Below are 13474 nucleotides of genomic sequence, written 5' to 3' on the forward strand. Positions count from 1 at the left end.
ATTTTCTCCTACGCCTCGTTTTGCCAAATTGGATGCGAGATCTAAGACTGTGTAACCTCATAAAATCAAATCTACAGGCAGATGTTTTTTTCTTTCAGCGTCTCTCCCTCAAATTCTTTCCATGCGGTGCATCCCTGCTGCAGTATTAGAAGACAATAGAGTGTTATCAAAGCACACTGGGGACTGAAACTGACATACAACAGGCACGAAGCAGCTATTGCAATTATGTGATTACCAATTCACATCACATTTTTCATTCTTCACTGCTGTTATTTTGTGGCTGAAAGGAAAAGTTACTTTCTGGTAAACTATATAAAATAAATAATGTACGCTGTGCGGCTGGGAGAATAATCACCAAAAATGCTGTATAACAAAAAAACTGAAGAATGAGTCTTGGCATGTCTAACGGCAATGATGGACACTGTTGAAAGTGGGATCAGGGCATGAAACTGTGTCATGGAGTGCATGTGTGTTGGAGAAGTCAGCTCAAATCTCAGGGGGTGAGTTCAGAGCAAGGTTAGCCAAATAGTAGATAAATCTGAGTAGGTTGTTGGACAGACAGCTCACCCTGTGATGAACCCTTTGCCCAGGAAAAATAACTGCTTACTGTGACCCAGCACAGGTGAAAAAGAAGAAATGGGTACTAGGAGAATTGTAGGACACATGGTAACTCGTCCCTATTGTAACAGATAACTTCAGGGATGTTGAACATATGCCATTAGGTTTCTTAGGTTTGAGAGATCATATTTGAACCAGATTTTGTCAGACTGGTCTGTGTTACCACATATTGTACTTGTTTGTTTGAACCCATGTGTTTCTTATGACAGCATCTCATTAACGAAAGCACGCTTACGTCTATGCAGTGCATGAATGCTAAATGTTAGCAATAGTATTGTCCTTATGTTATTCGTCCAAGCAGGGCAGGGTTGACCCCGAGGGAAGAGACCATTGATCTGACATCACACTGTCAGTCAAGAAGAAGAATGTAGACAGTCCCTGCTTCCCAATGGGCATACAATCCACCCTATCTGCCCTAAATAGTATTGAAAATTACTAATAGAATTAGGATGGATAGTATGCACATTTGAAAATGCAGCCGTGGTTAACTAAAAGAAACCTCTTTAAAATGTAATATTACAGAAAACTTGTGTATAATGCCAGAGATTTTATCTAATTTTAAATACATTTTGATATCTTTGAATCACTGTTTTATTGACAACTAAAATTCACCAATATAAGCAAATTATCGTTTCTTACATCTCGCGATAAAATCGCGGCCTTCGCGCCGTTTTTGTACTTGGCGCGAAATATCCGTTAGCAAGCAGCATGTGACCATCAGCCGCAGAAATGGAGAATTCAAATAAAAAGGGTTGAGCAAACATTGGTAAAGTCTAGATGCTAAAAAACGATTTAAACGTTAAACTACAGGCCTACTTCAGCCCACAATCATGGAGGTTCATCCAATCTCACAGAAGGTAAACAGAAATAATCCTGTTTAGCCTATTTATTATGAGGGAAAAGTTGATGTTGAAGTTGAACACTGGATAAAGCACATGTAAAGAAGAACTATAAGGCAGCCTATTTATATCAGGTTCATTCTACAGAAACGTCCACATTTGGTATGGCAAGATTTAAAATGCATTTCTTTTTTAACATTTAAACTTAGACGACATTATTAGATTACCTTTTGACTTTATGAATACACATAAATGACAGCTTAATGATTTAAAAAAATATATATATTTTTTGTGCATTTATTTAAAGACCACGTTGCCTACCATTTTTTGTCACTGGTGTTCCCTTTCAGTCGGTCAATCCGAGTCACGTTGGATGACCGACGAAATTGGGATCTCGCCAGAGAGACCAATCCACTTTGGGTGTAACTAAACGAGCCAATGGACACTGGCATGCGAGTACAAGAGTTAATTCATCCTTTCGCTTCGGAGCCGAGTGGCGGTACATCACTGCTGCTCTCCTATTCTGCGAGTGAGAAAGAGCGAGCCAGTGCGGGCGTTACAGCGCAGCAGCGGTGGTCGCGATCTCACGGGAAGAAAAAGCAATTTCCGTGAGGACAGTCACACTAGGAGTGTGCGGTGGCCAGCTCCCCTGCGTGCTTCAGCCCTGAAAGAGCAAATTTCTCTAAAAGAGTAACACGGGTGATCGCGTCTTTTTAAAGATGTCTTATAACCCGTGCATTTCTGGGTGTGGTCGTTTCCTGGCGCCTCAGGACGGTCACGATCGCTGCCTCATGTGTCTGGGCATTCAGCACGCTGAGGAAGCTTTCGTGGATGGTTCATGTTCATCTTGTGGGGACATGACCATCTCGGAGTTGCACAGAAGACTCCGCTATGTCAAACATGTCTGGTGGAGTCAGAGGTGATTTGAGGATTACGGTGAGGGCTTCCCCAAGAGGAGTTCCTCACCCTCAAGGACTCCGCAGCCGGTGGTATTGCCGTTGGAACGGGCTGGGACCTCTGGAGAACGGGGTTCACCACCAGTTTCCTTCGGTGCTCCCCCTGATGACCATGTCGATCACTGCAACGGAGGGTGAGCTCTCTCTCTCCGGGGATGACAACTCGGCTGCGTTGCTCCCTTCGGGTGTGGTAGCGTTGTCCGAGCCAGACCCAGAGATGACGGCTATGCTTTTCCCGATTCTTCGAGGCTGGATGAGTGGTTTCTCGGTGGGGGTCGCGCTGGTTCTCTCCGGTGCCATTCTTTCCGGAAGTGCATGACGAGCTTACAAGATCATGGAAGGTATCTTTCACTGCCCGAAACAAATCTTGTGGCGCCTCCGCCCTCACCACCCTCGATGCAACTGTGTTCAACAGCCGCTACCACCCTGCAGGGTGACCCGTGGCTCCCCTCACGGGCCTGTAAGTATTCGTCAGGTCTAACTGGCAGTGCTTATAGAGCCTGTGGGGAGGCGGCTTCTGCCTCCACGCCATAGCGTTACTGCAGGTCCACCAGGCGGAACAGAAGCAGACGGAGGCGATCAAGCACATCATGCGCCGGAGGAAACCTGCTGCTTCCACCCCGGCTGCAGCCCCTTAGCCTGCTCGTCGCTGTGGGCGGGTCAATTGGGAAAAGAGCAAACTCGTGCCAACGCAGAGGATCTCTTTTCTAGGCATGGAGTTTGATTCGGTCAACCAGACCTCACCCAGGAACATGCTCAGTCGGTGCTGAACAGCCTCAAGACTTTATCAGGCAGGACGGCGGTCCCACTGAAACTCTTTCAGAGGCTCCTGGGGCATATGGCTGCAGCTACGGCGATAGTTCCGCTCGGTCTGCTCCATGGCCGAATCCCGAGGTGGTGTGGAAAAGCGGTACTCGGTTCAGATTACACCGGCCTGCCACAAGACCTTCAGCCTGTGGTCAGATCCCTCGTTCCTTCGGGCAGGAGTGCCCCTGGAGCAGGTATCCAGGCATGCTGTGGTATTCACGGATGCCTCGGCCACCGGCTGGGGAGCCACGTACAACGGGCACGCAGTGTCAGGGGTATGGACGGGTCCCCAACTGCATTGGCACATCAATTGCCTCAAGCTGCTGGCAGTACGCCTTGCCTTGAGCCACCTCAGAGGGCGCAAGGACATTCTGGTCCGTACGGACAACACTGCGACTGTTGCGTATATCAACCGGCAAGGCGGTTTACTCTCCCGTCGCATGTTGCAACTCGCCCACCACCTCCTCCTCCAGAAACCACCCAATGCCAGTGGTTCTACTCCCTAACCGAGGCAACGCTCGGCCCGTATGCACTGGCACACAGCTGGCCCCAGGGCCTGCGCAAATATGCGTTCCCCCCAGTGAGCCTACTAGCACAGACACTTTGCAAGATCAGGGAGGACGAGGAGCAGGTCTTGTTAATGGCTCCATATTGGCCCAACAGGACCTGGTTCCCTGAACTCATGCTCCTCGCGACAGCCCCTCCCTGGCCGATTCCTCTGAGGAAGGATCTGCTTTCTCAGAGACGGAGCATCCTCTGGCACCCGCGTCCAGACCTGTGGAAACTCCACATGTCGTCCCTGGATGGGACACGGAGGTTCTAGGTGACCTACCCCAGGAGGTAGCACTCACTATCACTTCAGCACAAGACAGGCCTATGCTTTGAAGTGGAACCTGTTCATTGAATGGTGTTCCTCTCACCACGAGGACCCCCGGAGATGTTCAATCAGAGCCATGCTTTCCTTTTTGCAACAAGGGTTGGAGCGTAGGCTGTCCCCCTCCACCCTTAAGGTTTATGTTCCTGCTATTTCCGCTCACCACGACCCCGTAGAGGGGAGGTCGGTGGGGAAGCACGATCTGGTTGTCAGGTTTCTTAGTCAAGTCAAGTCAAGTTGAGCTTTATTGTCATTCCGCTACATGTGGGGACATACAGTGGAACGAAATGTTGTGCCTCGCAGGACCACAGTGCTACATAAATACAGACATACAACAATGAAGTAAAAAACACTATAAACCAGTGGTTCTACTAGGGGGGCCAGGAGGTTAAATCCTTCTAGGCCTCCCTCCCTACCCTCTTGGGATTTGGCATTGGTGCTAAGAGCCCTACAACCTGCCCCCTTTGAGCCTTTGCAGTCAGTCGAGTTGAAGTTTCTCTCTATGAAAACCCTACTCCTGACTGCGTTGGCCTCGGTCAAGAGGGTGGGGGACCAGCAGGCATTTTCGGTCGACGAATCGTGCCTTGAGTTTGGGCCGGCTGACTCCAGTGCAACACTGAGGCCCTGGCCCGGCTATGTGCCCAAGGTTCCTACCACTCCCTTCAGGGACCAGGTAGTGAACCTGCAAGCGCTGCCCCTGGATGAGGCAGACCCAGCCCTAGTTTTGCTCTGTCCTGTATGCGCACTGCGACAGTACGTGGATAGAACGCAGAGCTTCAGGACCTCAGAACAGATCTTTGTCTGTTATGGAGGACAGCAGAAGGGGAAGGCTGTCTCCAAGCAGAGGATGGCCCACTGGATAGTGGATGCTATCACTTTGGCCTATGAAGCACAAGGTGTGCCCTGCCCGCTCAGGCTGCGTGGTCACTCCACTAGGGGTGTCGCATCGTCCTGGGCACTGGTTCGTGGTGCCTCGCTAGCAGACATCTGTAGAGCTGCGGGTTGGGCGACTCCCAACACGTTCGCTAGGTTTTATAGCATACGTGTCGAACCGGTTGCCTCCTGTGTTCTCACTTCAAACGGGTAGTGGCACTGAGAGGACCGGCTCAGAGTCGGCTTGCGGCGTTCTTACGCCTATTTCTCCAGAGAGTTCCTCAACCAGGCAAACCCTGTCGAGTCCTCCAGCACTCCGGCGTCCAGACATGGAGGAGCGTCTGGCGCCAGGCCTTTCAGTCAATGAATTCTTGAAATCTGGTGTGAGGCTAGTGCCCACATGAGTGACCCTGTTGGGATCCCATGTATGTATTCCACGGTACACATTTTATTTAATGTGATAGAAAAAACACAGCAACACCAGTGACATACATTAGACCAAAGATCCTTTTTCTTCAACTATAATTATTAGATGAGACTAAATTGTTACATTTGGCAATTGGCATACATTTGCCATTTAGTGAAAGCAGTTAGTAAAGGAACATAAACTAATCTTCACTGGTGTTACTCATAAGGAAGGCAACACCAGTGACTATTTTCATGAGAAATGCATTTTACAAAATGTCTGCTGGACGGTATCAAATCACGCTGTCAATCATGGTATACTCACTAAATTAAGTAGTTTAATCCATTTGTATTCTATTTTTTTTTTTTTTTTTACAATTCCCTAACAATAAAGTAGGTCATATCAGTGACTTCAACTAAAAGCTTGATGAAATCATGAGATGAATGACAAAATTTCTGATAACTGAAAAGAGACAGTGGACTTAACATGGGCCTTTCTTCATAGATCTTCAGGAAATAGGAGGAAGTCAGTCAAGTGATGTCATCACTGTGATTTTTATTTCAAAATAAATGATTTTTGTTAAACGGTCACACCAGTGACACAACTCCAGGGGACCACTACTTTCGTTATATATTTTATAATATTTATTTGGCATTTTGTGTAATAAATTAGTTTTTATGTAATTTACATCATATATTTGATAGTTATGAATACATTATTGTATTTTAAATGGTAGAAAAACCTGTTTTTGACCTCAAAATAAAGCACTTTCCCCCTGTACATGGCTGTGGGGACGAGCAGTTTTGTGGTTAAAAAATATTGCCACATTGATGGCTCAAAAAGGTGTAATTGTTCAAATAACACATTTTCATTTTACAATATAAAAGAATTGTAACCCTAAAGTGTTTTTCAAGTGTATATTTTGTATATTTCAGTAAAGGCTAGGAACAGAAAAAGGGACATTTCAATAGAATGACGCATCAATAAAAAAATAAAATAAAAAAAATACAAAAAATTTATCATTATTGGAAAAAAAAATGCAATAATGACAAATACTGTGTTAAACCATAACTTTTATTTTGCTTTATACATTTGCATATTAAAACAAATTAAATATACACACTATATTTACTTTGCATATTTGTGCAGTTATAGAGGAAACCAGCTTTGTAGGGTTGTATTCAACATATTAATATTTAAATAATAGACAACTTAGAAAACACATTAGGTGTACTGTTCATATTATCCTAAATTATATTGACCAGTGTTTTCAGAGGCACTGTCACATAAGTTAAAAATCTACTCTATTTTTTTTTGAAAGACCAGTATATGTACAGAGTTAAGATAAGCGAGGAAAGTAATTCTCTAAAAGAGAAAACATTAATAGTTTCTGATCTTTGGTAGCAACTTGTAACAACTTAAAATGAATAGCTCCATTCAGCGAAACTTAATGAATTACTTGATACTGATTAATTTAAAACAGTGAGTAAAATAAGTGTTTGAGATAGGGAAAAATAAAGTACAATAGATCATTGTCTCTGAGATCAGATGACAAATATTCATATTGATTGTACGCACAAAAAGGCAGAGAATCATTATTTTATGTGCTACAGAACACCATTATTTTATATATTGAAATATGTTAAAAGTGTGTCATATCTTAAGCTTGAACTTGTAAAATATCTTTGTTAGAAACTAAATAAAGGGCAAACGTGTCAAATTTTTCATTACCTTCCTTAAGGTGGATATAGAAAAGACAAGAAAATAAGAGAAAATAGCTGGGAGAAGAAAAACATCAGACAGATGTTTTTGCGGGTGGACTGCATGTGGAGAAGTGAAAAATGCAATGACAGTATTTACAACACTCATTCTCTGTGTTGTGTTTGTGTTAATGTTGGCTCACCAGGGATTGGTGAGAGCAGCTTAAGTTTCCTACATTTGTATCAGTGCAATTCAATCATTCAATCAACCTCCAATCACTCACATATTCAGAGCAAAATTAACTTTCTTTTAAAGGCAGTTTTGTACAGCAACCCAAGATTAATTTCATACCATATTCTTATTTTCAACAATAGATATATACACATGGCAGATAGTCCTATTGGTTTGTGCCTATCTATGTACATAGAGGATCTATACACAAACATATACAGTGTCAGAATAGCTGTGTACATCTAGAGACAAACACCAGTTATTTTGCCAATCGTAAAACAAAAGAAAATTAATTATACTTCTAAGGTTTGACAGGAACTTAAAATACTTGCATATGTTCAAGTTAAATCTGTGCTTGCCGGAGCTTACAGCAGCCTCTCTAGACTAGTTTGCATCACTGAACAAACCACATGCTGTGAGCATGTCTCGTACACTGGCTTAAGTGGGTGATCACGCTCTACTGATTTATTACTGTCCTTCCACAGAAACAGAAAAAAGCAAGTAGCTGTTGAAAAATGAGCGAGAAACACCTTCTACCTTGCAAGTCAGTGTAGTTAAGAGTCTAATAATAAGATATCCTCATTCTCACTGGGAGGCAGCATGAGCTGCTGTTCATAGTAAAGGCTCTTGGCGTAATTGATTTCTTGTGAAATCTTGATGGCAAGGCTCTCACTTTTCACATGGACCTATGGAGAAACAACAAATGACATTTGGAGTTGGACATTGGACAAGTGTTTCACCAAAATCATGTATTATGTATTTTTTTAATACAGTAATGGTATATCATCACTGCTGGACATTCTATCCCTAAACATAAGTATTGCACCATTTAGTAAATTTTTTTTTGTTGCCATTACAAAAATTCTAATGACATATATATACGTGGAGGGACACGTCTCTTACCATAGGTTTCTGATGTGATGGACCTGGAATGGCCACTCCACTACTGGTACTTTCTGCTTTCTTAGTAAGCTGTACATATACTTTCCCATGGTCCTTGGACACCAGACAATGATAGAGATCATCATATTTGACCTCTAAAAAGATTGCTTCACGATCTGCAAATTCTCCAGGCTTAAGGAAATATACCACTTTGGAGGAGATCAGCACACAGTATGTGTCTATGGGTTCCACTGCAATGAAACTGCAGAAGAAAACAGGCATATGAATGATCATTACATCATCGCTTTACAAAGAACAGAAATGCTGTTATGCCCTGGCAAAATCTGGGTTAATTCAATTTAAATTGCATAATAGCAAAGCAGATGTACTATGATTCAATTCAGACCAAATTCACTCACAGATTCTAATGCAAGTCTGTAAAAATTATTAACTCTGCAGTAAATGAAAAAGGATTAAGTCAAGTGTGTTATTAAATGCATAGACTATGTTCAGAGAAGTGAAGATTAGTACATCAAATTAAGCAGGCAATATTAAGGCGGTTTCAGTGTGTGAGAGGGAAGAAAGGACGAAAGTGTGCAGGCTGCAGCTGAGAAGACTAATGGCCTGCGTGGCACCTCTGAGGAGAGAGGTCATGTGGGCCAACAGGGGTCTGCTGATCTGGATGGATTAGCCTCTTTGGTGATAAATGTATTTTCTGTCTCACTTTGAACACAGAAACAAGCCCTGATGCTTCCAACCAATGACTAAAAATGATGTACCTACAAGTTTGGTATTCTTGAACTAGAAAATGTGCTTCAAATTTGTAGTTGGTTTCAAATCCTACATTCAGGAACAGAAGAATTTTACAGAACAACTTATCCTGGCATTACCATCAGACAAGATACTCACTATTCAGAGTGGATATTGCCCGTTAAGTGAAAGAGCTGTTCTTGTCCATCTGCTTGTAGGGAGGAGAATCGAGGCAGCAGCCCCTGAGGGCCCTTACAACAGCGTGGCTTCCTTACTCGCTGCACGCTTAGCCTGAAACACGCAAACAAAACACACAAGGATCATTACTTACAAAACCAACAGCCTTAAGAGGGTTAACGTTAGGGAATCCAAGTTGGAATGAAGCACCTTTTTACTGGAAAGACTGGACCTTTTTTCCTCTTTCCCCCCCCATTTCCCGTTAAAAGAGTACAACTGAGTCTCTTGAAATAACACCTGTTGTGGTACAATCCAAGACACCCAAATACTCAAGACTCCTGCTATGCCTGTTAAGGTGATATTCTGCCAACATATCATGTCATTCAACTCTGTTACACATTCAAACACACTGTGTTGGTTATAGGTGTGCAGTTCAATCGATGGTCAGGGGCATTATAGCTCCAGAGTTCTGGTGACGCTAGCCAAAGCTGATCGGACTAGCCAGCAGGCTGCAGTGCCAATGCAAAGCTTGGGTCTTGCTTCTCCTGCAAACAACCCCTCTCTTCTTTTCAGCTGCCACTGGTGGGCCAAGTGGAATTCCTACATCTGGCTTGAATCTGGGCCAGCAGGCATTTGATTAGAGCTGATGGTTTCCAGTTGATTCACAAAGACAGCAGTGTACTGCATTTCTCTGTTCTGTTTAAACTGAAGCCCGGGTGAATGCAGCTGCCTCTGTTCATCAAGAACTCAGAATGCAAGGCATTGGGAAGAGAGGATAACCAAGAATGGATAAACCTGAAATCTCGAAGTGGGTCACATTTGCAAGCCCTTTTGCTTTCCACATCAAGTCTCTAATATTGAAAACAAAAACTAAGTGACTCACTGAACTTGCTATAAACTCTGCTGATGTCATGCAAAGAAAAACAGCAGCACCCTGGCAAATTTTAGCATTTGCATCTAAATCAAATATTCCGAAGCCACTGGTTACTTCATTATGACATATTAAGGAGAATGTGGTGCTGTTTTTCCTTAGAAAAGCCAGAACTTCCACATGGACTTGGCTCTCTTTTTGACAGCAAGCCACGGTTCATAATCATAACCGTAAGTCATGAGATCTGGCCCTGTACTTGACAGGACTGTAACAGACCCACGGAGACTATTAACCTCTCTTTCTTTCTCTCCCTCTCCAGCCGCTCCCACTGCTCTGGAGGCGATCAAGCACAATGCCCCGCACCCGATTGTGGGATTGGAACAATAGGGTTCAACTCTAGGTCAGGCACAGGGCTTGGAGCCCAGCCAGTCAGCCGTCAATGGGTGCAAACAAACAGCTCTTACTTCTTGCTTCTTTCCGAGAAAGATCATGAGCAAAATGGGTTGAGGGTGGGCGTGATGTGGAAGGCTGCTGTATGTAGGTGTTTAACTTGGTTCTCCACTGACATAGCATTCCTGCTTTAGGCAAATTAGGCTACCATTTTTTGTCATCCCAAAGGAAGGTTTATCAGTTGTAATCAAGCTACAGCAGGTTTATGCATAGTTGAGTAACAGTTTTAATTTGTCTACTCAAGGATACATGGAGTTTTTTTTTTAAATACACATTGTATGTCACTGATGTCTGTTGGAGCAAGTGCACAATGACAAGGGCAACTGTAGTCTGATTAAAGCAGTGGTGTCAAAGTCTGCTCTTGGAGATTCACTATCCTACAGTAAGCAACGTCTTGAAGTTTACTAGAAATTCAAGAAAAGTGTGTTGGGGCAGGTTGGAGCTAAAGTCTGTAGGACATTGACTGTCCAGGATCAGATTAAAAAGTGTATACGTGCTGTCCAAAGCAGAGTTACAATCACATTATCGAGGTGTGTTTGTTTTACTATGCAAAAGTCTGACTAAAATATACACACTTGACTTGTGGTGAGACATCATATTTTCTCATCTGTTATGTTTCAGACTTGGCTGACTAATATTGCTTATTTTTCTAATCTTATCTTTGGTTTACTGAGTCAGCTGTGGGTCAACTGTGTAATCGAGTTGTATTTAGTATGCTGATTCTAAAACAAGTTAGAATTAGCAGGTACAGTAAGATAACCAGAAATGCACATTCCTTTTTTACAACAGCAAGAAAAACCACAGTTGTATTCAAAAGTACTGTCATCTTTTACAGGGGAGGAATTTGAGGTTTACCAAACTTTAGTAAAGGCAGAAAGGTTCTCCTTGATGCATCTGCCAAACGTGACATTAAAATGCACATCAAGAGGCAAACCACATGAGGGACTTTCTTTAATAAAGCTTGGTTTAATAGAAAATGCATGCTTTTCCAAACTGAACTGACAGCTAAAGGTGGGGAACAGGGTGCTTATTCAGTCAAAGTCTGAGCCCCTACTGCTGCCCCAGGCCAACCTCCAGCACTTCTTTGCCTTTGTTTTGAAATTGTAATTGAGCTGCCTCTGGAAGCCTGCCTGGATTGCATAGTGCAGTTGGGAATGGTGCATGTTATGTGTGTGTGTGTGTGTGTGTGTGTGTGTGTGTGTGCTAGTGGGGGGGGGGTCTGGGGAACTGATGTGGGAGGCTGAGTTCACTAGCAGGGCAGGAGAGCAAAAAGAATTGTGCGGACACTTCCACTATTCCTGACCTTGCTACAGTCTGCTTCTCATTTACTTGTTTATTCCCTGTTTGCAATCTTAGATGGTATGTATAATACATATTCCTGACCAGCAGGAGACAAGCATCACTTCATTGTCACTACAGTGACACTACTGACAGTGTTTGCAAGAGAATGTGCAAAATGTGGGAAATATCATGAACGTTTCAGACAGGAAGGGAAGAAAGCTCAACTGGGAATCACCATGGCTGGTTGTTGATGCATAGAAATTGATCCTTGAAGACAGAGCACATGTGAAGATTTGGTGCAGAAGTGCTACCTGAGAATGTTATTGAGAACATGTAATAGCTGGGTCAGACTGTGTCCGCGGAGACCCACGAATCCTGCACATTTTCTCTGTGAACTCTGGCTGAACTCTTGGCCGCACTGTGGCAGGCACGCTCCGAATGCCTCTCCCTTAAACTCCCCCAGCTCTTCACTGCACAGTTCACCAGCAGGTCCCTTTTCTGCACACACACGGCCTCTCTCCATTCAAGGGGAATGGTGAGAGGACCGGAAACTCATTCCTCCTCCAGTTGGAGCAGTAAAACCACAAACACTCCCCGCTGCACATATACATAGGCAAATGAAGAACAAATGGCTTTACATACCAGACAGCCTGTGTAATATGACCAGCTTTTGGGCCCCCTCATAAAACCTCTGGTAGAGCTGCTGGCTTTAGAGGATGAGTGAAGGTGAGACCCTGAAGGCTGCTCTTAAAACAGTAGGCAAGTTTTTCGGACCGGTTTTGGACTCTGCTTTGGATCATTAGCAGGTGTTCATTAGAGTAGAGCTTGGATTGCCACAAGCTAAACTCATCAAGAGACAGGTGGGATTTATGGGCACATCAACAGAGAGGTCACGAAGGCTCTGCAAAGTTGTAAGAGCTATAAACATTGAACCACAGATACCCCTTATCCACTGAAATGGTGATGGTTCGTGTGCTGGAGCCAGTGCTCAACGAGATGATTTATTCAACTGATGTCCAGCAGAACAAAGATGTCACTGACAGCATGACTACAAGCATGCTGCATTATGGTCTTTTTTTTACCACTTCTAATGTTAGTAGTTTTAAGTAATTTAATGTAATCACAAGCTACATGTGATGCAATATTCACAAGATAAAACTAAAAAAATTATATTAATAAATTCCAACAAAATTTGAATAATTTTAGACAGTCATTGAAAATTAAGTGACTGGAGCCGCTGTGCAACGTGACATTACTGCATCGTTTCCAAAGTCTGGTTTTTCATCAATCTTGCCAGACTGATTTGCTGCTTTTGTTTTGAAAAATTTTATTCTGTTTTCTATTCCAGCTTGGGCACAGGCTCTGGGACCCTGTAGTTGGAAAAGGGCCATGCAGAAGGCCATGGATAAGGCATTCATATAAATAGTTCTGTCATCCTCTTCCATAATAGAAAAAATAACTTGAATACATAGTTGAGAAAAAAATACCTGTTGGTTAGGCTGGCCATGTCTCGGACAGTTTGTGCTGTTTCTGAGGCAAAATCCAGGGCTCCTGCCACAGGTTTTGTCACTGTGCCAACTAGTCCCTTTCCCAGACCAGAGAAAAATCCACCGACACCCCCCTCAGTCTTCACTCCCTCCACTGTTGATGTTATCACACTGGTCAGACCGCCAATGATGCCTACACAGTATTGAGTGTGAAACAGCAAGTTGGGTTAGTTTGATATGAGTGGACAAATCATGGTACAATAAAGTGCCT

At 43.5% G+C, this 13474-nt stretch overlaps 1 protein-coding gene across 2 annotated transcripts in view; it reads right to left on the bottom strand.

Moving 5' to 3' along the window:
* Nucleotides 1–6131: 6131 nt before the first annotated feature.
* LOC306860634 (intermembrane lipid transfer protein VPS13D-like) overlaps nucleotides 6132–13474 on the bottom strand; it is a 48472-nt gene continuing 41129 nt past the window's right edge. For both annotated transcript variants that reach the window (XM_079402433.1, XM_079402432.1), the window contains 4 exons: nucleotides 13204–13396; nucleotides 9097–9228; nucleotides 8209–8449; nucleotides 6132–7991 (listed from right to left, as the gene is read on the bottom strand). In XM_079402433.1, the coding sequence (XP_079258559.1) occupies nucleotides 7860–7991; nucleotides 8209–8449; nucleotides 9097–9228; nucleotides 13204–13396 (698 nt within the window). In that variant the 3' untranslated portion in view covers nucleotides 6132–7859. The remainder of the gene's footprint in view (nucleotides 7992–8208; nucleotides 8450–9096; nucleotides 9229–13203; nucleotides 13397–13474) is intronic.

Source organism: Barbus barbus (genome assembly GCF_936440315.1).
Source record: "Barbus barbus genome assembly, chromosome: 41".
NCBI classification, from domain to species: domain Eukaryota; kingdom Metazoa; phylum Chordata; class Actinopteri; order Cypriniformes; family Cyprinidae; genus Barbus; species Barbus barbus.